The sequence below is a fragment of the Astyanax mexicanus genome, chromosome 19 (genome assembly GCF_023375975.1).
Source record: "Astyanax mexicanus isolate ESR-SI-001 chromosome 19, AstMex3_surface, whole genome shotgun sequence".
NCBI lineage: Eukaryota > Metazoa > Chordata > Actinopteri > Characiformes > Acestrorhamphidae > Astyanax > Astyanax mexicanus.
This window is the reverse complement of record NC_064426.1, coordinates 34,804,688-34,829,720: the sequence shown is the minus strand read 5'-3', so window position 1 is coordinate 34,829,720 and position 25,033 is coordinate 34,804,688. Positions and strand designations below refer to the sequence as shown.

Below are 25,033 nucleotides of genomic sequence, written 5' to 3'. Positions count from 1 at the left end.
ACACACTGCAGCCACTGATGTAAACATGACTACTCATGTCCTATTAGGGGGGTATTCCAGTTTAAAAGTGTCATACACTGAAAATTTTAACTTACCTTGAAACAGTTTGCTGATTAAACATGGCCAGCTCAAGATGGTCAAGCTGGCTGACTAGCTTAGATTTTGACCAGCATAAAGATGTGTTTTTGTTTGAGTTTGATGGTTTAGCTGGTTTAGTATGACAGGCTAGTTTATCAGTATGACCAATATTAGGCTAACAGTTAAACCAGCTACTTTAATCTTCTAAATTAGATTACAGTGTTTTTCACACTATAAGGCGCACTTAAAATCCTTTAATTTTCCCCAAAATCTTCAGTGCGCCTTATGTAGAAATTTAACTAGTCAGGTTGTAAGGAGCTGTAAAGCCACTTTGCTAAAATACAGCATTATACAGGATACTCGAGACTAGAATTAGCCCATAACTACACTAAGCGCTAACTCTTTCACCATTCTGCAGTGAGTATTTTCGGCCTGTAGCCTGCTGCTAACCCCGTCTAGCACTGCTGGAACAGCATTAGCATTAGCCTCTAACTGCACTAAGCACTTTTGCCGTTTAAAGGCGAGTATACTGGACTGTAGCCTGCACATTTACGATGTTACAACAAGCTATGTGGGTCAAACCGCTGGCTAAAATCGCCCTGGCTTACCGGAACACTCAGGGTTCCTCAGTGTAGCACTGTCGAGCAGCATTCACTAATGCTGCTGCACCCAGCCTTAGTGGAAATCTGGAAATCTAAGCTTTACTTAACTTAGCTATTAGTTGAACTTTAAGTTGGTTAGATTTATTTGGCTGTAGAGTTTGAATAGATGTTGTTATATAGCAGCTAGCTTTTAATAGTTGACCAAACTAACAAACTTTAGCTAATACACAGGTGTGATAGCTAGTTAGCCTACTTGTAGCACAGATGTAGCTAGCTAATTAAGATTTTGAAGGGCAAACAACTATGCCTGTTACAGTAATTACGCTATTAGCTTTTTGTACTTATATTAGCTTTTGAACTAATGAGTGCACCTTAAATTACTGTTGCTGACCTCAGTATTGATGACTGTGTTTACTTAACGTAAACTAGCCAGTAGGTTGATTTAGTTTCAAAATAGTGGTTTCATTAGGTCTTGTTTATTTAGTATATTAAAGCTTTTGCAAATTATTGCAAAAAATATATTGTTAAAAAAATTGATAGTGACAGGCTTATTAAAAGGAGAACTCCGGTGTGAAATGTACATGATAACGAACACGAACTATTGTCAAATAGCCTTAGCATTCCAAAATACAGCAAAATAGTGCTTCCAACAGGCTTCTTGAAATTAGGTCACAATAATTCGACTGATAAGCACAAACTAATAGGTAGGATGGAGGAACAGATTGCAAAATTAATTCTGTGGAAATGCATAAATTCCAGCTGTTGCTGAAAATGTCTCTGTAACATTCATGCATTTCCACATAATTAATTTTGCAATCTGTTCCCCTATCCTATCTATTTGTGCTCATCAGATGACTTATCATGACTTTTCAAGATGGTAGCACCCGGAGAACTACCTGAAGGTAATTTTTATATATATATTTTAATATTTACTACAAATAATCAACCACCTGAACCATTACAGACAAACTTAAGACTATCTGAAACCAGCTGCCAGCCAAAGCTACTATTGAGCTGGATTTTTTAGCAGGGTAATGAGGCCAAAAGGGGGTAATGCTGAGCTACAGACTGCTCAATATGATAAGTAACATATTAAAGGGTAATTTAACTCAGATTACCCCTAAAGAGAAATATAATACCTTCTTAGGCTGAAAATGTCTCCCTGCAAGGAAGTCCACAGGCCTTTCCTGGAAGCCTAATAATAATAGACTCAGTATTAAGGGCATACTTAAATAATGTTCCACAGTGCGCCAAGGTCAGCGCATTTATCAAGAACTGGTATGTACACGCAATTAGGTTACATTAATTTTTCATGTGACTAGCTTACAGAACCACTTCATCTCCCTCTCTCTCACACACATACACAGGTACACACACAAACACACATAGACATACACACGATGACTAAGTACGGTCGTGTCAGCAAAAGGAGGTCACACACACACAGGTGGTGTCTGAGTACAGGAGGAGACAGCAGAGTATATTTTAGCTGAGAGAACAGTAGAATTACAGTAGAGCCTTCAGCCAGGCAGCCACGGCCACAGATGCCCATTCAGCAGAACATTTACAGATGGATGCATTATGTACATTCAGTCTTCTCCAAATAAATAATAAATATATAAATTACTCAAATAAATAAATAAGCAGAACTACAAAAAACATCAGAAGATACAGAGGTCACCATTTCCCATTTGTTTAACACTACTTGTGTTTCCTCTCTTCAGGGTCACTCCTCATCATTGGCCCAATTTCAACACTTTTGCTACAAATCGTGACACGGTCAGTAGGGCAAAACTCAGTATATCCACACTGCTAGCCAAAATATTTTAAATATGGACATATATTTTATTAAATAAGCACATTTAACCAGGCATTACTTACTCAAGATTATTCTCTAAAAACTGCTGAACTAAAGAACAGCTGTTGAAAGCCACACTCTGGGAATAATTAAGGGTGTAACCATTTCAGAACATACCGTGTTAATGTTTTCACAAATACGCAGCTGCCTCTCTTAATGATTTCTTATTTTAAATATTTTGTAGAGAACACAAAGGTTATTGGGCAGTGTCATAAAAATAACATATTTTTGTAAAGAATATTTGAAGGTGAAATACTTTAAATAGAAACTTTTTTAAGGTTCTGCATACGAATATATGTACAAAAACTTTTATACCATGGCTCAATCATCTAAGAACCTTATTAGCACCTTATGTTTAAAATATTTCTTATTTAAATGATTGTGGGTTCTTATTTGTAGGAGTTTAGAGAGGGTTTGGGGACATTGATTTTGTTAGAACGCTGGCACAGCACTAAAAACAATTTATATTTATTTTTAAGAACTTTTACTATCTTTAGCCAAACCAATCTGTAATAAATTATTGTAAGTACATGATTTGAGTTCTGAGAAATATTTTTTTTTTAGATAGGAATAATAAAAACTGCACATGATGTTTTACCAACTTGGGCATTTCAGTTTTAATCTAATAGTTAGGGCTCCCTAAACACGTGATGTCATCAATACTGGGAGGGCGAAGCCTGCCACATACTTTTTTCGGAACTGTAAACTGCTTGGGGGATGACACAAACTGACAGCGTCTGATAACAGAGGCCCACTCTTGTTTGCATCAAGCTGAGTCATAGGATGAGAGGAAGGGCCCACCCAATGAGAGTGAGGCCAATTATGCTCTCTTGGACTCCTGCAGAGGATTTTACCAATTGTTTGATCCCTGGTGATGACCCTGGCATACAAAGCTGCAATCACCCGGTGATTGGGCTAAAGCTATGACAGGCCTGATGCTTAGATTACTTCAGTGCCACCCAGGATCCCTAAAATGTGCCCTTTTAAATTTGGATGAGCAGTGAAGATTATATAGACCTGAAGCTCTAAGAGCTTTAACGCACCTGTTTTATTAAACAGATCTCGGCCTGTGGCTTTGCCCTACTGAGCGTGCTCCAGGATACTGGCCCCGTTTTGGTTTCCCTTAGAATCAGTGCTGCTGATGCTGCTCCAATTTACAACAACCTCCTAGTACTGTAAGTGAACACATTGAACAAGTGGCTGTTGTAGCTACATAGATGCCTTGGAGCACATTTACTCAGTGAATGGAATAAATAATAAAAGAAAACAATTCAAATAAATAACAGAAGTAAAACTAAGTAAAACATTACCTCATTTAAAAATCCTACAGCAGTGTGGTAAAGGAACAAGTGTCTTTGATCCAGTGAATGCCCTCTCAGTCCTTTCAGTGCATTGCATTGTCTGATACCAGCTCAGCGATGCAGAGACCAGTACAGAACCACCTCAGAGAAGAGCCAGTGCAGCTTCTGCAGGAGCCTCACTTGCATGTTGTTTTGGATAGAAGTGTCTATCTAATGACTAAATGTACTGTATATGAACAGAGATGTAACTAAATGCTAAAATATCCTGCATTTTCCCCATATAATACTGTTATGGTCAAATTGGCATCATCAGTGTGTGAAAACATAAGTATGGATTTTACAATAAGGGCTTCAGCCCTTAAATGTTTCATATTCAATCTGCAGGCTATCATAATATATAATCACTGCAACAAAAAAAAAATAAGAATCCACAGTGTAAATCACACTTCACCTGTGCATCATTAAAAGGTTAAAAGGGTAAAAGTAGTTGTTGAGTCTAAGATGCCAGTGCTGAGGTAAACACATACCAGTAAGCAATGCAAAAATGGCATCTTGCTATTGGCAGGTCTGTCTGATTTTACTATTGGCAAACCTTTATAATCAAGGTATAGTTCATATGTTTATGTACTGGCACACACGTCCCTCCTGGGTGCATAATTAAGCTTGTGTGTATTTGCTAAAAACTAAAAAAACTAAAACTAAAACCTAATGTCTAGTTGGCTTCTTCTCAACGACCTTTTCCTCTTGTGGCAGAAGGTAGCTTATATGTAAAATATGTCAAATCTACTCATACTAAAGAGTAAAAACTATAAATAATAAATTCTACACAAATAATAATAATAATAATAAAAAACCCTATTCCAAAATTGACACTAATGACATTTTGCTATGTACACTGACAGAAAAGCTGTTCCCTTTTCCAGTCCTGTCAGTCGGTGACATAATGAAGTGAGTGAGGGGACACAGAGACAGAGACTAGATCCCTCTTTCTCAGTCCATGTTCTTATGATGACGGAGGGCAGCGGGCTAGAATACTGGAATAACCCTTATTTTTTCTTGCGGTTAATATTGTAATGGTCATGTACAAATGAAGGGCTAGCACTCCTGTACAATATACTACATCCTCCCTCTCCCCAGCTGAATGAAAATTCAATCATGGAATATTTCAGTATATTCAGTATGAAGAATACAATCTGTGTTTGGTCTGAACTTCGCTCCGCGTCCGCGGGTTTTGCTTTGACGAGAGTATGACACAGGCTTTAGGAACATGCTCCTGAAATTTTCCCCTCAGAGGAAAAAAGAAAGGATGGAGACAATCATGCCTTCAGTCTTTTCACTCTCAATCTCATCCTCTAAATCCTCTATATATATCTTTCTTCCCCTTCATTTGCCCTCATCTCTTAACCCCTTCCTCGACCCAATGGAGCAGTGGTACATCCACTACTTGTAATATATGTTAGCATTCAGCCTCATGTTTTAGGCTAAGGCCTTAAAACAGTCCTTTTCAGACTAACCCCTATTTTTCCCTTCCACTTTCCAGCCTCTCTCTCAGTGTGTTTCAGTGCGAGATGGGCTCCCTCTCTGTCTCACGGGGGCTGTAGCCATTGGCAGGGGGTTGGAGCGGGGATTTGGGGTCAGAGTCTGTGCTGCGAGGGGGGCGCTGGTGGCGGGATGCACCGCTGAAGAGGCGGAAAGCTCCCCTGCAGATCAGAGAGAACCAGTAGACTTGTGGCGCCATGAGCAGGGCAGCCCCCAAGTTACAATGCCATGGGACGGACAGGGGTACCATGTAGAGGGGGATGGACGCATACCTGCCACATACAAACACAAACACAAAGGAGTGTTTTAGTTATTAAGTCTAAAATTAGAGCATAAACGAATAAAGTGAGGGGTACAGCAATCATTATTTTATGGATACCTTATTAATAAAATGTCACTTTAATTACCTGTCATTTCTAATTCCCACCGGTAGCAAGGCCCCAAATATACTAAGATACCACCAGTGCTGGGAGGGTTATCCCCACCCTGAGCTTTCTGCAGATCAGATAAACCCTGCTAACGTCATCGTTTCTAACTGACACAAATGGAACACCAGCTAAACATGCTTGGAGAAGAGCTCTAATGTCCAGATGTTTCAGATACCTACACAGAGTATCACTGTGCTGAGTGATGGTGGAGAGAGAGGGCCATCCTACTGTCCCAGAGAGGGCAAGAACAATTTTGAAAATTTATGACTGACATTGCACTAACTGAGATAAATCCATGACTAAAATTCCCCTATTCAGGTAAATTTACGACTGTCATTGCACTACTGAGAGAAATCTATGATTAGAATGCCACTACTGAGGTAAATATATGACTGACATTGCAGTACTAAGGTAAATCTATGATTAAAAAAGTCACTACTGAGGTAAATTTATGATTGACAAGGCAGTACTAAGGTAAATCTATGATTAAAATGCCACTACTGTTATGTTTGATAATCTTGCTTTTGGCCTTTGGAGAAAATGTTTTATTTCATTTCATTCTGGAGCATTCCTAACTTAATGCCAAAACAACTACATTTTTTAAAGAAATGTAAGCATTTTAAAACCTTGGTTGTATGGTTTATACCTGAGCCAAAGACAGACTGCCTGCCTCAGATACCATCTCCTTAATTAATGCTAAACAAATTAAAACAGAGAGAGAGATTCAGAGAGAGGGAGAACATACCTGCCATAGGCGTAGTAGAGGTAGGGGAAGAGAAGGACTCGACAGACGAAGAAAGTGACCAGCATGAGAGCTCCATTGACTTTATGAAGCAGAGTGTGCTGCTGCTTGTACTGAGGCAAGGAAGGAAGAAAGATTCAGAGGAAGAAATATAAAGAGAGAGAGAGGGAAAAGGATAAAGAAAAAGAATGGTGTGAGTAAAAGACAGGCCTGAGAAAAAAGAAAATTATCACGAGGCCCAGCAGTGCATCCCGTTAGTTCTGCAACAACTGATTCAATTCTACAGTGATTCTTTAGAGTGAGGGAGTAAGCCAGAGGGGGAGCATGAAGGGTCATTAGGCATTCAAACAAAAGATCATGACCTCAGCAGAATTCACAGCCTTTAAGCTTTTAAAATCAAATATCATTAGTGAGATCAGAAACATTACAATGTCTAAAGCAGTGTTATCCATCATTCAAAACAGACACCAACAGTCTCAGAGAAAGTGCAAGAAAGAAAAAAAGAAAGCAAGCGTGTGGATAAAAGTTAGATAAATTAATGGATGATTAATAAAGCAGTATTGAAAGCAGGTGAATACGCAAGTATACGGTAGATAAATGAGTAAAGAATAAAGCCGTATAGGGCAGGTGAATGAATGATGAAAGAAGCAGTATTGAGCAGGTGAATGAGTGATGAATGATGCAGTGTTGAGAGGTGAATACGTAAGTATAGGGTAGATGAATGAGTAAAGAATAAAGCAGTATTTGGTGGGTATTGAGTGATTAATAAAGCAGTATGAGGCAGATGAAGGAGTGATGAATGAAGCAGTATTAAGCAGGTGAATGAGTGATGAATGAAGCAGTATGAGGGAGGTGAATAATTGATGTATAAAGCAGTGTTGAGCAGGTGAATAAGTGATTAATAAAGCAGTGTTGAGCAGGTGAATAAGTGATTAATAAAGCAGTATTGAACAGGTGAATGAGTGATGAATGAAAGTGTTGAGCAGGTGAATGAGTGATGAATGAAGCAGTGTTGAGCAGGTGAATGAGTGATGAATGAAGCAGTATTGAACAGATGAATGCATGATGAATGAAGCAGTGTTGAGCAGGTGAATGAGTGATGAATGAAGCAGTGTTGAGCAGGTGAATGAGTGATGAATGAAGCAGTATTGAACAGATGAATGCATGATGAATGAAGCAGTGTTGAGCAGGTGAATGAGTGATAAATGAAGCAGTGTTGAGCAGGTGAATGAGTGATGAATGAAGCAGTATTGAACAGATGAATGCATGATGAATGAAGCAGTGTTGAGCAGGTGAATGAGTGATGAATGAAGCAGTATTGAGCAGGTGAATGCATGATGAATGAAGCAGTGTTGAGCAGGTGAATGAGTGATGAATGAAGCAGTGTTGAGCAGGTGAATGAGTGATAAATGAAGCAGTGTTGAGCAGGTGAATGAGTGATGAATGAAGCAGTATTGAACAGATGAATGCATGATGAATGAAGCAGTGTTGAGCAGGTGAATGAGTGATAAATGAAGCAGTGTTGAGCAGGTGAATGAGTGATGAATGGAGCAGTATTGAACAGATGAATGCATGATGAATGAAGCAGTGTTGAGCAGGTGAATGAGTGATGAATGAAGCAGTATTGAGCAGGTGAATGCATGATGAATGAAGCAGTGTTGAGCAGGTGAATGAGTGATGAATGAAGCAGTGTTGAGCAGGTGAATGAGTGATGAATGAAGCAGTGTTGAGCAGGTGAATGAGTGATGAATGAAGCTGTATCTGTTGGCTGATTGAATGCTGAGAAAACTATTACTGTGTAGTGATAAATAAAAACTGTATTAGGGAGTTATGAAAAACAGTGCTGGTTACCTGAATTAGTATTTTTCCCAGACAAACGGACGGAGTGCTGAGTTCAGCCAGGAACATAACACCTTGGAAATAATCCCCCCTTCCCTGCCTCCAGAACTGAGGGGCAAGATAAAGTTGAGAAAAGAAAGAAAGTAATTTATTAAATTTTTTATACTGCCATGGCTTTGTCATTAGGACTCTGGCCTTATCTGCTCAAAACATGCTCGCTCATCTAAGACTGACTAATGGCTTGTTACCATGCTACTGCTGACAGCAACCGTCTCCATGGTAACAGACAGAGAGTGATGGGGAAGTGTAATGACAGGGTAAGGGTACGGAAGCCCTTTAGGGACATGTTTCCATGTCAATTATCCAGAGATCACATCACAAGCAATCTGCAGTGACACTCCAGAAAGTGGAAACAAACCAATGGACTTTACAAATCATGGCACAATAGGGCTAGAAGTTGTCACCTTTAGGCATATCTTTGGAAACTTTACAGTCTGTAAATAGAATTCAAGAATAATTCAATTTATTCAATAGAATAAAAATAATTCAAGATTTACATCATGTCAAAAAGTGTTTTGCAGGACATCCTCTCTACTGTTTTTTTTACCATTTCCTAAGATATATCACATAATTTACCAATGTTACATTCTATATATACAGCTCTAGAAAAAAGAGAAAGACCAAAATCTGATTCTCTGATTTTGTAATTTATAGGTATATGTTTGAGTAAAAGTAACATTGTTGTTTTGTTCTATAAACCTCAGATAACATTTCTCCCAAATTTCAAATTGTTGTCATGTTGTCAATATTTTCATGTACAGTTCATAGTAAAATCAGTTCATAGTAAAATCACAGTAACTGTAAATAGTAGCTAGAAGAGAATCATGAAAAACTGTACCTTACAAAAGCATAATAGCTATTCTGTAGGTTTTCTAACCTTTCAGAAGCCAAAATTAGGTGGACCAACACAGCAATTTCTTACAATTGTACCCACATTTTCTCCTATCACTTTAAAATCAATATGTGTATTCGTTTTACAGTAGCTAATGGTTGATTGTACTTCCTGATCAACATTAACAACTAATTAAGTATATTACAGTTTAACATCCTATGCTCCATGACTTTGATTACACACTAAGAAATACTGTTCAGGAATACAGGAAAGATTTGTTGCTAAATTATACTATTGAGGAAACATGCCAGGAACCACCTCTGGTTCAGCTGGAGACAAGCATTAAAGCTGACCTTCCCGTGCCCTGTTTCGTGCTGCATTGCCTATGTTCTTTCATATCACTTTATAGCATTAAACTCATATCTCGAACTCACCACAGAAACGGGAAAGCAGACGGTAACCATAACAACGTGATGCAGCACCATGAGGAATTCTCGCCGCAGGTAGCTTCTTATGACAGTGGACATGGGCTTGGCTGCTCCCTCTTCCTCATGATCTTTGACTTGCACCTTGTACCAGTAGCACATGAACATGGCGTAGATGTCATACACGAAGTACGGGACGGCAAACAGGATGTAGGTGCTGGTGAGCCAATGCCTGGAACAAACAGAGAGAGAGAGAAAGAGAGAGAGAAAAAGAGAGAGAGAGGGACAGATACGGAGAAAAGTCAGGCAAGGTTACATCGTTACACTGCATAAATATAGTCTTGCTGACCGTTCCTTTTCTGTTATTCCTACACATGATTTAGAGGCCATCTTCTAAAGTATTTTTTACCCATTCTTCTATGGACGTCATAAACAGAAAACAGAATAAATAATATAAAATCATGCTTGTGTAGCATTGTAAATTAACTGACAGTGTATGTTGTTTGTTTATGCTGCCATTTGGTTATTGACCCTGCCTGTCCTTGACTATTCCTATAAGCCTGACCCCTTGTTTAAAAAATTGTATGTTTGGTATCTGCGCTCGTCTGCCCTGTGTTTGGCTCCTGTGACAATGAAACAAAGCATTAGACGAAAATAGTGCTTTTTTAGATTCTTTTTTTAGAGGCAATCTTCTAAAGTATTTTTACCCATTCTTCTATGGAGGTCATAAAGAGAAAAAAAACATAAATAATATAAAATCATGCTTGTGTAGCACTGTAAATTAATTGACAGTGTATGTTGGTATGTTGTTTGTTTATGCTGCCATTTGGTTATTGACCCTGCCTGTCCTTGACTATTTCTATACAAAAATTGTATGTTTGGTTTTTTAGATTCTCTTTTAAAATTTTACACCTGTCCAAATGCTACCAGCACTCAGCTGCCACTGACGGGACTATTCAAAGTAGCCATCGCTTCTACTTTCAATAAACTTTGACTACCAAAATCACAACCAGAATGTCCTTTCCTTTCCTTTCACCCTTTACACCACCCATCCCACCCCCTCCTTCACTCTACTCTCCTCCTCCTCCTGTCCTTCTCCCATCCTCACCTCTCCTTCACTCATCTTTCACCTCACCTCATGCACATATTAAAGCTGAGTGATAAATCAAGGCCCTGACTGAAGCCATGACAATGTGAACTTCACTGCAGCGTCTGAATCCCAGGTGGCTCTGCTCCACCACTATGCCGTGTCCATTAGAATGCCACGGAGGATTTACAGAGGAAAACTAATTAGGTTGAGAGCCTAATTAGATTACAGGGACATAAGGTGAGCTAAGAGAGAGAGAGGCACATTCTTAGAAGAGCTCACATTTATATACAGCTTTACAATGAACTGTATGCACCCCAGTTTTGGGAACTCAAAAAGGATTTACTCTTCAGTTAAATAAACTACAAAAATTAAACATATATACCTACTTCCAAAAGAATGGTTGTAAAAATAGTCATTTAGCACTGTGGGACTGTAATGCTATTCAGAAATAAGATAAAAGAAAAAAGAAAAGAAAAAAAGAATGTAGACCAATATGGGCAGCCCTTGGTCATATTTATTGAGCTACACAAACAGAAGTAGTGTGTTATGAATGTGTATCACATGTGTAAATGTAGTCTTAGTTTCAATTGGTGTCCTGCAGCTGGCCATAGCATCACAGCAGTGTCTCTGTCTATAAGGCAAGCTTTTGAGATGAATGCAGTACGTGGGCCAGCATTGTCCTGTTGGAATAGCACACTGTGTGTATTCAGAAAAGGTTTGCAGGACCTCATTATCATTGGTCCAGCAAAAAGTCTTTCATTGGTAAAAAATCTATACCTTTTGTTGAGGGTGCTTTCACACTTACCTTGGACTGGACCATTTGTTGCAAACCACAATAGCAGATATATAAAGTGCAATGGACCACAGTCCCGACAAAAGGACCAAAATTTGGTCAAAATAAAAAAATGTGGCCTAAGTCTAGATTAACTGAACCTGAACTGGTTTATTTGCAGTGTGAATTGACTTTTTAGATAGTTCCAGCTTTAAAACCAAATAGAGAACATTGCAGTTACAAACTTCAGTTCTCAATGATGAATGATGATAAACATGCAGTCAATATCCTGACATGCATCACAATACATTAACAAGCAAATGATGATAAACACGCAGACATGCATCATAATATATTAATAAGTGAATCAATATACTCTTGTATAAATAAATGAATCAATATCTTGGCCCTGATTTCAGCTTGGCAGTGGAATGCATTACTTTTAAACAAACACTTACTGATCCTCAATGATGTCTTTACAAGATGATGCGATAATGTAGCCAGCGGAGGAGGCCATGATGGCTTGAACGGATGACACAAGTCTGCAGAAAGAAGAGAAAGAAATAAAGGTCAGTGAGAGACTGGGATTTTAACTGTTTTAAAACATTTTTCAGAGATTAATCATAGATTAACCTTACAGCACAGCTATGAGAATTTCCTCTCGCATGACATAAATTCACTTTATGTCCAAAAGTTTGTGGACACCTCTTCTAATGAACACATTCAACTACTTTAGTTTTAAGAACCCACTTTTGACACACATTTTGTCTAGTTCCTGCAGAAACATATTAGCAAAGGCTATGTAAACAAAACTGTCATTCTTAAAAAAATATATATATTTTTTTTTTTTTTCAAAGTCAAACGAGCACTGGATGTTAATCTACACAGGTTTACCCCTTCACAGCAAGTTTACAGCAAATTTCCAACATTGTTTAACAGCGTGGTTAGCAGCAGTGCTGCAAACGCTGCCCGACAGCATTACACTAAGGAACCCCGAGTGTTTCCGGCAAGTCAGGGCACTATCAGCTAGTGGTTTGTCCCACATAGCTTGTTTTAAAACAGCAAACACACAGGCTACACTCTTTATATGCTCACCTTTGAACAGAGAAAAAGCAACTCTGAAGTTAGCGGCTAACACTGCTCCAGCCTTGGTGCTGGAGAAACTTCACTGAAACTTCTATATAATGCTGGACTTTTGCAGAGTGACTTTACTGCTCCTTACAACATGACTGGTAAAATTCATACATAAGGTACACCAAATTATAAGGCGCACTGTGGATTTTTGCACTGTGGGAAATATGTGAAAAATACAGTATGTAAACATTTCATAATTTAATAAAATGATGTATTAGGTAGATAAAGCACTTGACTTCATTTTAATCTACCATCAGGACCAGCATGGAACATTTATCTGTCCAGAATGTAACTGTCATCTGTTATCAGGCAAATGTCAGGGTCATGCATCAGCATGTGCTCAGCAACGCACATCAGTTTGTTTACATGAGTAGGAATTCATATCCACAGGAAAGGAAATGTTTTGGAGTAGAAGGGGGCTGCAGGCTAGCAACGTGTTTCTTGCTACAGTTAAAAGGGCTGCATAAATTATGAAAGGCTGGCAGATTCTGCATCCTGGGATTACTCAGGCAATAATAAAGCACTACTGTACAGTTCAGAATGCCTGATGACTAACACACTTAATTCATTTGCTCCGGCTACAGTTACCATCATCAGTTTGTCCGTAAGCAACCTGCTGTTTGCTTGTGAAGTTGCCTGTGGTGGCCAGCTATTCAGGATGCTATCTTCTAGAGTCTATTTAGAATGTGTCCTATGAAACACAGCCTTCACATGGGTAGCAGAGTTTGAAATGTACTAGGTGGAAACTATATATCATCCCTGTCCAATGAAAACACTTATCTCCAAAAAAGCAACTTTACAGGAGAGAGAAAAAAAGCTTGTAAACTTTCAATGGAAGTCAATGTAAAATGTTTATTTCAGGTAATTTTGAAGAGTTTCTATTGGTCCGTTTATCAAGAAATTTTGGCACAGTGTAAGAGACAGTTTGTCTGCTCAAATTATGTAGCAAACTAAAAACATCGACAAAAATGGAGATAAGTGTTTTTCATTGGACAGCGTTGATATGGAGGAAGAGGGGAAGAAGAAGATGCATCCAGAAACATGTGCATGTGTTATAACCTCAGTGTTTTCATAAAGCTTCAGTAAAAAATCTCCACTTGGAGAACATTTTGCAAATGCTCCATCTTCAGTTCGTGTGGACATAGTTTCAGCTTGTCAACAAATGTATGTGTACACCATGTAGTTCAGGAGGAGTTTGGTTGTGGTGGCCAGTTACCAAGAATGCTCTCCCAGAGTATATTTAGCATGTGCTAAATCACATGAGTAGCACTGTTCGAAATGTACCTGGCAGAAACGATGACGGCATCGCCCTCGCTCCACTTCAGACCGGGCGTGCGTTTCAGGCATCGCTTCGACAGCAGGAAAAGGCCTGGGAAGAATATGGAGCCGGCCGCTATGATGCTGAGCATGGTCCCTTCGATTCTGCTCTGCGTCTCGATCTATCTCTGAAAGGACAAATTGTAGAATGTTAAAACATGTACAGGGATTCGTCAGGACAACCAAACAGAAGCTTTTTTACATGGAAACGGGCCAATGTCACCCTACCCCGCTTGCATAAATCAACAAAGAACCATGTAATATAGCCATGAAGATCACTATCAGTTTTTGAAGGACTAACATCTATTCTTAAACATTTGCCTAGAGACATTAGAGCAACACTTGACTTGAATCAGAATCCAAATGTTCCAAATTAATCAGCATCTACCCTAGGCAGTCACAAGAGGCGTAAAAGACAGAAACAACGACTGGATAAAAAGTGATCTATGTTCACAGCATGCTACATAAGGGTGCTTCGACAACACTCATATTAGAATGTCCAAATGTTGTCCTGCAATCAATACGTTATGTGAATGTATAATATTCCAGGTCATCTTGAATAATTATAGCTTTTAGTATTCAATTTCACATTGAGAGCATACAGTAACAGAAGTACAAGGACACAAACATTATTTTAGAGATGTCATAGTGGTAGAAACGGTATCAATATCAACTAAATCAAATAATGAACCAAAAAAGTTTATTAAAAAATATTATTAAATCCTATAAGATTTTTTGTGGTTTTTTGACTTATGTACCTCACTGTATAGGGAGTTAGAAGGTATTTGAGATTTAGTTCTGAAATACATTCTGTCGTCAACATTTTAATAAATCTCAGGCCTCAGGTTGTCAACAAACGCATGTGTACAGCATGTCCCTGAGGGAAAGTTCAAACTGCGATTTGTATTTATGACAGTTTAGTAAAAGTGATTTAAACTCCTAAAATGTAGAGGGAGCTCATAAGCAAAAAACCACTCTCTAACAATGCTGCTTTAAGTGAAGCATTATTAAAATCAGTTTAGGTGGATTAGTTTCAGTATCAGACCTGGACAGGATTAATATTAGTATTGGCCTATATTCAGAAATGTATCAATATTGAAAAAAGTGGCATCATGCCCAGATCACAAAAATTACTTTACTATAGGTTAGCACTGATGTGATAATTCTGAGCTGAGACTAATATACAGTATTACACATGTATACAGCTCTGGAAAAAATAAGAGACTACTTCAGTTTCTGAATTTGTTTCTCTGATTTTGCTATTTATAGGTATATGTGTGAATAAAATGAACATTGTTGTTTTATTTTATAAACTACGGACAACATTTCTCCCAAATTCCAAATAAAAATATTGTCATTTAGAGCATTTTTTTGCAGAAAATGAGAAATGGCTGAAATAACAAAAAAGATGCAGAGCTTTCAGACCTCAAATAATTCAAAGATAACAAGTTTATATTCATTAAGTTTTAGAAGATCAAAAAACTATATTTGTTGGAATAACCCTGGTTTTTAACAACAGTTTTTATGCATCTTGGCATGTTCTCCTCCACCAGTCTTACACACTGCTTTTACATAACTTTATGCTGCTTAACTCCTGGTGCAAAAATTCAAGTTGTTCAGCTTGGTTTGATGGCTTGTGATCATCCATCTTCCTCTTGATTATATTCCAGAGGTTTTCAATTTAGTAAAATCAAAGAAACTCAATTTTTAAGTGGTCTCTTTTTTTTCAGAGCTGTATCTCTGCCAATTCCAATGCCAATTTACACTTACAGAGAGACTAGACACTGGGCCAATTTTAGTAGTGCGGCCAGTATAGAGAGTTGACCTATAGTTTTTGGTGACCTCGATATTGCCTGTCACCAATCTTTCGGTCCAGCCATTCAATTCTACAGTACCCAATCAATTAATCAATAATTGGTCCTTCATATACTCAGTGCAGACTGCGAGAGGTTAAGATGCTCCTCAAGGCCAGTAGGCATATTTCTTTAAACAACAATTAAAAATATGCTGCAAACCTCTACATTTGATTTATTTTAAGTGATGTATAGTAGTCTATAGTCCTCTGCATTCTGCTGCACATCTGTTTGATTTGCCTTCACATTTTCATTAGTGATGCAAGAGCTGTTTTCATGCTTTCTATTTGCATTTGTGTGAATGTGTATTAGCTGCTCTGTGCACTAGTCAGAAAATGTTGAGAAAAAAAGAAATGCAGACCCCGACCGTCTATCACTGCATTGGGATGCATGCTAAATGTTTCACATTCAAGACTGAAGCAAGTGAGCTACAACAATCTGTACAGAGGTCAAATAAATAAGCTTTGATTTCTTTAATTACTACTAGTGTCCAGTCTGAGTCTGCTGTCTAATCCATATTTAGTATAAAAGGGAGCAGGGTGTTACTAAAATAGATTGGGAAAGCTTAGCAAGCTGGAGATTTAGGAAGATTACTGTGGAGAGTGGGAAGGCTGCGAGACGGACAGAGGGAGAGAGAATGAAAGAAAACGCATGGGATGGGGTGGGGGTTGGAGGGTTGATGGCATTCGTTGGTACAGTAGCCAGAAAAGGGTGGGTATTGTTGAGAGAGGAGGGGACAGGGGCAGTATTGTTCCCCTTACATAGATAGGACCATAGATGGAGGTCTCTAGATTCTGCAGGCAGCTGTACCATGCCAGGTCAATAAAACACACTCGGGTGTGGAAGGCATATGTAAACAAGCTGGGGGAAAAAAATAGCGTCTTATGCTGTTGTGCAGTATTTAAAAAAGCATGTAGTGCACTCTTAAGTTGGTGGAAATGTCCTGAAGGGATGAGTGTTGTTCTGACATGATGAGAGTTGATGGAGCAAACAAGCAAGAAACCATTGACTGTTACTGCATGTGCGTGTGTGTGTGGAGAGGTCTCATTCTGTACACACTGCTGATTCAACAAGACGGACAACTTCAGCTAGAGGTTACAGGCAATCTCATCCAGAAAAGAGAAAATAATAACATCACAAATAAGACTGCACCATCTTAGCTATCAAATTTAGGTTTAGGGGCTGTTCACGCTGAGCTCAGTCATAAAAAGTGACAAACACAACAAATTACTTTTTTTTACTAAATATCAGAAAATGTCATATTTAAATGTCTTCTGGGCTTTTTAAGGGAATTTAAATCCCATCAGCTGGAAGAAAGCTAGAAACAGGACGCGTACTCACAGGAAGCAGAGAAAATAATTGCCAGACTAGCCCACTAAATATTTCACACTTCTACTCAGAGATAAAACTCCGGACTGCAATCGAAAAAACAGGAGGACTAGTGAATTTTTTGGCTTTCTCTGTCACATGACATTGCATTTACACATGATATCAGGTTTAGCACGATGGCTGCTTATGTGCATCTCCTTGGAAACATGTGCCCAAAGTGTAATTACGATAAGTGGCAGTGGACAAATTGCTATTTTATTAAACACGAAATGATGAAACTCAGAGATGTCCGGAAGGGACTAAAATGACAGGACGACCACTGAGTTCACCCAAAAATCTGTAATTTTCTCAGATACGCGGTTGTTCCGGATGGAAATAAAATCACAGAGGACCCTCCATAAAAGAGAAAATTACTCCAGATACCCCCTGAAAAACTAATTCCATCCGGATAGGGCTTAACTAAATAATAAATACTTGGAGCCCTTATCAGGCCGGATTCTGAGACAGGAAGGTGGCAATTAATGTTCTACTTGAAGTTTAGTAATGTATCATTTCGGTTTTACAGGCCAAAAAATTGCTAATGTATAATAATGACAACACAGCTATCATAGCTCATATCTTGCAGTGATCTGTCCTGTACATCGCAACATAATGACATCTCTTTTTTTCCTCTTTTTTGATTAGATTAAGAAACAAAAACCTTCCTCATTATCATTATCACAATACTACCTTATAAGTGATGAGGCAGCGTGGGCAGCAAGTCAGCACTCCTTGCATTTCAGACGCAGCCAATATGTCTAGTCAGAATGGATTTTTACATCTGTAGACGTGGATTTATTACAAGTTAATAACTGCATAAGTCATTTCATTAAAGCCTCTACTAGGTAAAGCTTACATTACATATAAATCTAGCTTTTTGAGTTGTTTTTACAAGCTAGCTTAATATATCTAAAGGGATCTGGGGTGGTTTCAGCCTAAAAATGCTTGTCATAGCTGGGCAACAAACAGGAGATGTAGAGCTAAAAGACCAGCTCCAATCACATATTTAAAAAAAACAAATAAGAAATCCTAAGTTATTGTGTGATTTCTTCTAAGCATAAGCATGATGCTAAATCAGCCAGCTAGCTGAATGCTCCCCATTGTGTCCCTCCACTAGCTAACCTGGCTAACTAGCAGCATCAGTGCAGCAGCAGCAGCAGAGCATGGCGCAAAGTGTGTGTGCATAGTCTAAAGCCTGCTAGGAGGTTAGCTAACCTAACGCTAGCTTAGTTAACAGGTTGCAGATCACACACTTTATGGCTAATATATGTTATACAAGCACGTTTTTTTTCAATATACAGCCATTATGAGTGAAAATACGCTTCTGATTCCGCTCAAATTAAAAACTAAAAGGAGACACAAATGGAATAACATTAAATATCTCGAAATCACTCAAGATAAATCACTAGCTAGCTAGAGCAAACCTAAAAAATAAACGCTTAACTTGTAATCAGATGGAGGATTATGGGAGGATAGCTGGCTAGTTAGCTAACCTAGCTATTGCAGAAAAGGAGAGACGCATGCAAGATAGACAGACACAGAGAGAAGACAGAGAAAGAGAGGCGGACATGTATTTATCCTACATGGGAGCGCAGCGGCGTCCTTTCAGGCCCTCGAGTCCCCGTCACAGCCGTGCGGAAAGCGGATGGCGAGGTCCAGGAGGCATCCGAGAGACCGTCCACATGTTTTTTTTTTGTTTCTGATATATATACAGCTATATATATACCAGAGCTCGGCTTCCAGGCAGACAGCTTGGCTGGGAGAGAGAGAGACAGATCACAGAGACTAGTTTACACAGCTAGGAGCGATGAGACAACGTGACAGCAGCATCCAGCAGCAGAGCACAGCACAGGCAAGCTAGCTACCGCCTCCACACTCCTCACTCCCATAACAAACAAAGCGGACTAGCCCTGCTAAGCTAAGCTAAGCTAACCTAGCTAGCTAGATAGATAGCTTTTGTCACATTCAAACACCACCACCACCAACAGCAGCAGCAGCACTGCTCCTGTGTGACCGGTGTTCTGTCGAGTTATACTACCGTGTCAAACCGTGCTACCCTAGGGTATATTAACTCCATCAGACACTGTGTTCATTGCAATATACATTATTTGCATTTAACACAGATTAAGCCTATTGTCTGTAAGAATAGACATTTACCAGCCAATCAAACAGCAGAAAAATAAAAAAGAGTCTGCAAACTGAAGTTAAAGCATGGCAGCATCCTAGATAATGAGTTTGGAGGAAAAAATCTCCATACTGTGTTATGAGTTTTTTTAGTGTTTAAAAATATTTCATGAAATAGAAGAACTTATATAAAAATATAAAAAGATGTTAAACAAACACATTTAATTGCTATGGACGTAAAAAAAAAGGATGCAGAGCTTTCAGGCCTCAAATAATGCAAAGAAAACAAGTTCATATTCATTAAGTTCAGAAATCGATATTTGGTGGAATAACCCTGGTTTTTAATCACAGTTTTCATGCAGCTTGGCATGTTCTCCCCCACTAGTCTTTCACACTGCTTTTGGATAACTTTATTCCACTCCTGGTGCACAAATTCAAGCAGTTCAGTTCACTTTTGTGTAATGACAGCGAGTCCAGATTGTTAAATGCACAAAAAACGGCCAAAAAAACACACAAGAAAAAATGTAGGTCAACGCATCCACAGTGCCTTTAGAAAGCACATATCGATGGGTATCATAACTCGACAGAACATCGGCACTGCACATGCGCTGACCCACATTTGTATTTGTAAATTGTTTTTAGCTAGAGTAAGTGTTTTTATGATCATTTTTTCCTTGGGTGCATGAGCTAAACAACCTGAGTCCACTGTCGTCATTATTTGCGTGAGTGTTAAATAGCAACAAGTTTAAATGGCAATTAAGGATTCATATAATACAAATACATATAATACACAATTAAAAATACAAATAAATTGTTTATAATTACCTCTACTAGCTAACTAACTAACATACCGGTACCATGATCCAGTGATTAAGCTAGGCTATCCAAATTTTCTAACCCTAGCTATCTAGGTTAACTAGCTACCTAACTGTAGCTAGCTACGCTTCTGCAGGGAGCATATTCTAATATGGTGCTCTTTTGTATTTTTACCTTTAAAGATACACAAGCACAAGGGTAGCAAGATTTGACAAAGTAGCCCAACTCGTCAGAACACCCGTTGATCCCGCTGATCTAAACATTCCATTAATTTTAAACCAGGTGCCCAACATCTTAATGGCTCATAGCTGATGATGAACCCATAACAGATTGCTAAGTAGCTATCTGATGCCGTTCATAAATGTTTTATGGTTTATAATAGCTAACAAGCTAGATATCTAATGCCGAACTTGCACCAAACGGTTTTCAAGCGATTTCATAGTCGCAGACAAAGCTAAAATTGCAAAGTCAATTTGCAGTCGTGTCATCTCTATCATTCAGTGTAAGGTGGTTAGACTTGAACATTTTAGCCAGTCGTGAACGTGTCCTGGCGTTCAGATAAAATCAACCGTGTTTTGTTAGATCGTAAGTCTTGAGACTTGGCTCACGCGAAAAGTGTTGTGAAAAATGTCTACAGCCAATAGGACAGCTATGGGAAGCCACAAGGCAAGCGCGGGAACATTTGTGAACATGGATGAGACTCTGGCAATGGCCAGAAGTGGCCATAGGCCAAAGATGGAGAAACTGGTGGAGCTGTGGAGTGAGCAAGAATGTCTCTTTGAATGTCTTCCCATTGAAAATAATAAAAAAATAAATAAAACCTCAGCTAAAATAAAATCTCAGAAATAATCTAGTCACATTGCAAGAACCACAGTCTTTGCAAAATTGTAGCCTGTGACTAGTCTGTGATTAAAAAGACTGTGACTAAAAAGTCTGTGACTTGTCTTTAGATGTGAGAGGGTGTCAGACATCTAATTAAAGTCTTTTTAGAGTCTTTTCAAAGTTGTCTAGTGTATGGTTAGCATAACTAGTTAACATTTATCTCAGCAAGTTAAACACCTATCCTGCATAATACCAAACTAGCTGGGTAGCTAACTTACTAGCTAGCTTAAGTGAGACATTAAATCAAACCAATACAAAGTAGTAAACTGTAGCTAACCTAATTGTCACTAATTAACATAGCTAACGTTCACTCACTAGCCTTAAATATGTTGGCCAACAAACAGAAATAAAGGAAGACTTGAAGAAGGCAAACACACAAGGAGCAATGGTTAAACAGCTTTACTCCAAAACGGCATTAGGTAGCTAGACATTCTGGGCAAAGGGCATCAGCTAATTAAGTTAGCGTTAGCTAAGTTAGCTAAATAAATAATTAGCAAGTAGGACACACCGAGCAGGTAGTTAGAAGAACAGCCCAACAATGGGAGCTCAAAGCTATAGCAAGTCATTGTAGCCTATAAATGACACAAGTTTTAAACCCAAACCTCCAGGTTAATTCAAGATCTCTTTAGTTCTTTTTACTAGTAGAAACTAACATCAGATCAGCACTGTAGGTTAGCTAAGCCTGGATACGTTTACTGAAAACTTAGCATTATTTAAGTTTTATTAGTTAACTAAATGTACAGTTTCAAGTTATTATGCTTAAATTGATAATTTAAAGATGTTTTGTTATATCAGTTGCTTTCCACAACAATTTCACTTATTGACAACTAAAATAAAGATTTGAAATTGTCATAAAAATGTAGCTAAATTCAGAAAGCAAATCCTACAGAGTGAAAAGAATATCACAGCAGCTCAGAAAAAGATGCTTGTTTTTGCAACCTACAACATGTGGCCTAGCAGTCAGTTACTTAACATCTACATAACCTACATGTGTTACATGAGTTAACTTAAGATAGCTCAGAGAGAATGACTACACATTAACAGTGAGTGTCAGAGGCAGGGGGAGACACGCATAGATGGTTCTAGAAGTCAAAGTAGTTGAGTATTGTTTGGAAATGTGCAATTTTTAATAAAACAGATTTCATTGTTACTTGTTCGAGTTGAAACAAATTAGTGTTTTTGTAAATTTATAGATCTACACAATCTTTCTGACTTGTAATATTACTAAGCTAACTTTGACTAGTCATATGTTATTATTGATTTACGTGAAATGTCACACTCTTTTTTTATATAATTACATATTTAAAGCACTGTAGTTACAGATATCTACACTTACATTTTACTAATAGAAATTGCAGGTTAATATACACTGGAAAATGATGAGTTTCTTTGATTACCAAATTGAAAACCTCTGGAATATAATCAAGAGGAAGACGGATGATTACAAGCCATTAAACCAAGCTGAAAAGCAGCGTGTAAGAATGGTGGAGGAGAACATGCCAAGATGCATGAAAACTGTGATTATAAACCAAGGTTATTCCACCAAATATTGATTTCTGAACTCTTAAACATTTATGAATATAAACTTGTTTTCTTTGCATTATTTGAGGTCTGAAAGCTCTGCATATCATTTGTTATTTCAGCCATTTCTCATTTTCTGCAAATAAATGCTCTAAATGACAATATTTTTATTTGGAATTTAGGATAAATTTTGTCTGTAGTTTATAGAATAAAAACAACAATGTTCATTTTACTTAAACATATACCTATAAATAGCAAAATCAGAGAAACTGATTTAGAAATTTAAGATGTCTCTTAATTTTTTTCCATGCCTGTATATACACTGTAATTTTTACTAGCAGCCTTAAACTCTAGTTTTGTGTATCAATAAATTTTTTACTGCTGCAAAGTATTTTACAGAGATCTAAAATGTACATACTTCTAGAATTAGCTAAGAGGGTAAAATACAAGTGAATTAATGGTAACATGTGCTTGTTCACTACATTAAGGATATGTTGTCCTAGTAATATAACTACAGAGAATAGCTTATTACTCTATTGGTTTGATATTATTATTAAAACTTATTTAGTTCATATCCACTAGTTATTACTAACAACTAAAAAACAATATTACTAGTAACAACTACATGTTATTACATAGATCGTAATTGTACTGCTGGTGTGATTGCAGGTTATAACAACTTGCCATATAAACAGGAAAAACACGCTAGTACTATGTTAGTTAGCTAGTTATGACACAGTAACACACTTTCTCGATAACTTGGTTTCTTTATCTCTCTGCTGCAGTACATACATCACACTGCATGTGTCACTGATCACTGGCTCTGAGAGAGAGGCTCAGGGGGAGTGAGATCATGTTTGCTAGCTGAAGCAAATACTGTGGACACAGTCTTTGCTCCGCATTTGACTGTAAAGCAGCTGCAAATCCAAAGTCAAATTACAAGCTAGCTATAAAAACACGGATAAGGCAATAGATAGATAGATAGATAGATAGATAGATAGATAGATAGATAGATAGATAGATAGATAGATAGATAGATGCTTATCAGAATGCATTATCAGAAATACATGCACAAAACATTACTAGCTGTGGGACAATGATTAGGTGTGGAGGTGGGTACCCCAGGTCCAAAAAGTAAAAATCCAACCCAGGGTTTTGTACAAAAACTGCCTGGGCGGTTCTGCCGCAGAGCAGTCCAGGCAGTTGGTACAAAACCCTGGGTTGGATTTTTACTTTTTGGACCTGGGTTACCCACCTCTAACTATGTGCTCGCTACCTATATTTTGCTATTATATTAGCTAGCTAGCCCACAATAGCATCGAAGCTAAAATGACTCAGGCTTTAAACGTTAGCTAAGCTAACTAAGCAGCTTCATGGAATTAGCTAACAATAAATTTAGCAAAAAAACAGAGAGAGAGTCATAGCAGCGGAAGCAGCTTTTTTAGACTGGTTAATCGAACCTAGCTGGATCTTCTGTTACATATATTAATCAAAATAAGACACACGTTATATTATACTGCATAGATCTCACCTCTGCATACGATTTCGCATTAGCTCTCTACAGACTCGGCTCTAAACCCGACCAGCTTCATTTCACTTTTAAATCTGCGCCGCGACCGCTGACAGACGAGCGACGATTGGCCGAGAGAAGCGGACGATGCCCCCTTGCTCTTTTTCTATTGGCCTATTTTGTGATTGACAGCAATCTCCTCCAATGGCAAGTCAAAACAAAGTGACCTGATAGTGTGAGCGTTTGTTAACTCTTGCGTTGCTGGACTTCGTGATAAGCCGCCGGTGAAATGCAAAATATGTGCAAATATGTGGGGCTATCTTCGTTTAGAAAGAACTGATTAACGTGTAACGTGATTAAGATGTGTCTTTTGTCCTAAATACAAGCGTAAACTGCTGTAACTATGTTAGCTAACGCTACATAATTACACACGAGTTGCTGATATACTACATTATTACATGTAATGGACTTTATAACACTGGAATTGACCTTTACTTGCATCTGCTTACATGTTAATTTGAAATGGCGAATATATATATATATATTGAATATTGAATATATATGTAAGCAGATACAAGCCTATATACTATAGAATATATATTATTCTATAAACTAAAATATTGCCATTTAGAGCATGTATATATATATATATATATATATATATATATATATATATAGAAAAAGCACTACAACACAAAATTATCAAATTATTAGCAAGGTACTGAATATTATTATATATATTAGAACATACATACATTGTACACATTTTTGTACACTGTTTATTAAGGTTGCATTTTGTATTTTGTGCAAAAATATGAGGCCTCTGCATCACAGAAGTGCACTACCCAAATGAAGAAGACGTTAGTGCAGGCAGATGACCTATTTAGTATAACTTTATTGCAATTAAATTTTAATTCCCATTAAAATTTAAGTACATCAGTT

General features: G+C 37.9%; 1 protein-coding gene and 1 long non-coding RNA gene across 8 annotated transcripts; one reads left to right on the top strand and one right to left on the bottom strand.

Annotated features, from left to right (window-relative positions):
• Positions 1 to 2,128: 2,128 nt before the first annotated feature.
• tlcd3ba (TLC domain containing 3Ba) lies at positions 2,129 to 24,200 on the bottom strand. Its single transcript, XM_022668489.2, has 8 exons — positions 24,113 to 24,200; positions 18,822 to 18,994; positions 13,985 to 14,145; positions 12,025 to 12,108; positions 9,714 to 9,936; positions 8,400 to 8,495; positions 6,552 to 6,661; positions 2,129 to 5,650 (listed from the first exon to the last, which is right to left on the bottom strand). Exons 3-8 carry the CDS (start codon positions 14,107 to 14,109, stop codon positions 5,398 to 5,400), a joined length of 891 nt encoding a protein of 296 aa, XP_022524210.1. The 5' UTR covers positions 14,110 to 14,145; positions 18,822 to 18,994; positions 24,113 to 24,200; the 3' UTR covers positions 2,129 to 5,397.
• On the top strand, positions 7,372 to 8,393 carry LOC125784475 (uncharacterized). Of its 7 annotated transcripts, none has more exons than XR_007427287.1 (6): positions 7,372 to 7,434; positions 7,469 to 7,568; positions 7,637 to 7,738; positions 7,773 to 7,840; positions 7,943 to 8,044; positions 8,249 to 8,393. It is a non-coding gene; the product is annotated as an uncharacterized LOC125784475 (long non-coding RNA). The 7 variants fall into 7 exon arrangements; XR_007427284.1 differs by having other exon boundaries at positions 8,215 to 8,393; XR_007427285.1 differs by having other exon boundaries at positions 7,773 to 7,874; positions 7,909 to 8,044; positions 8,215 to 8,393.
• Positions 24,201 to 25,033: the final 833 nt, after the last annotated feature.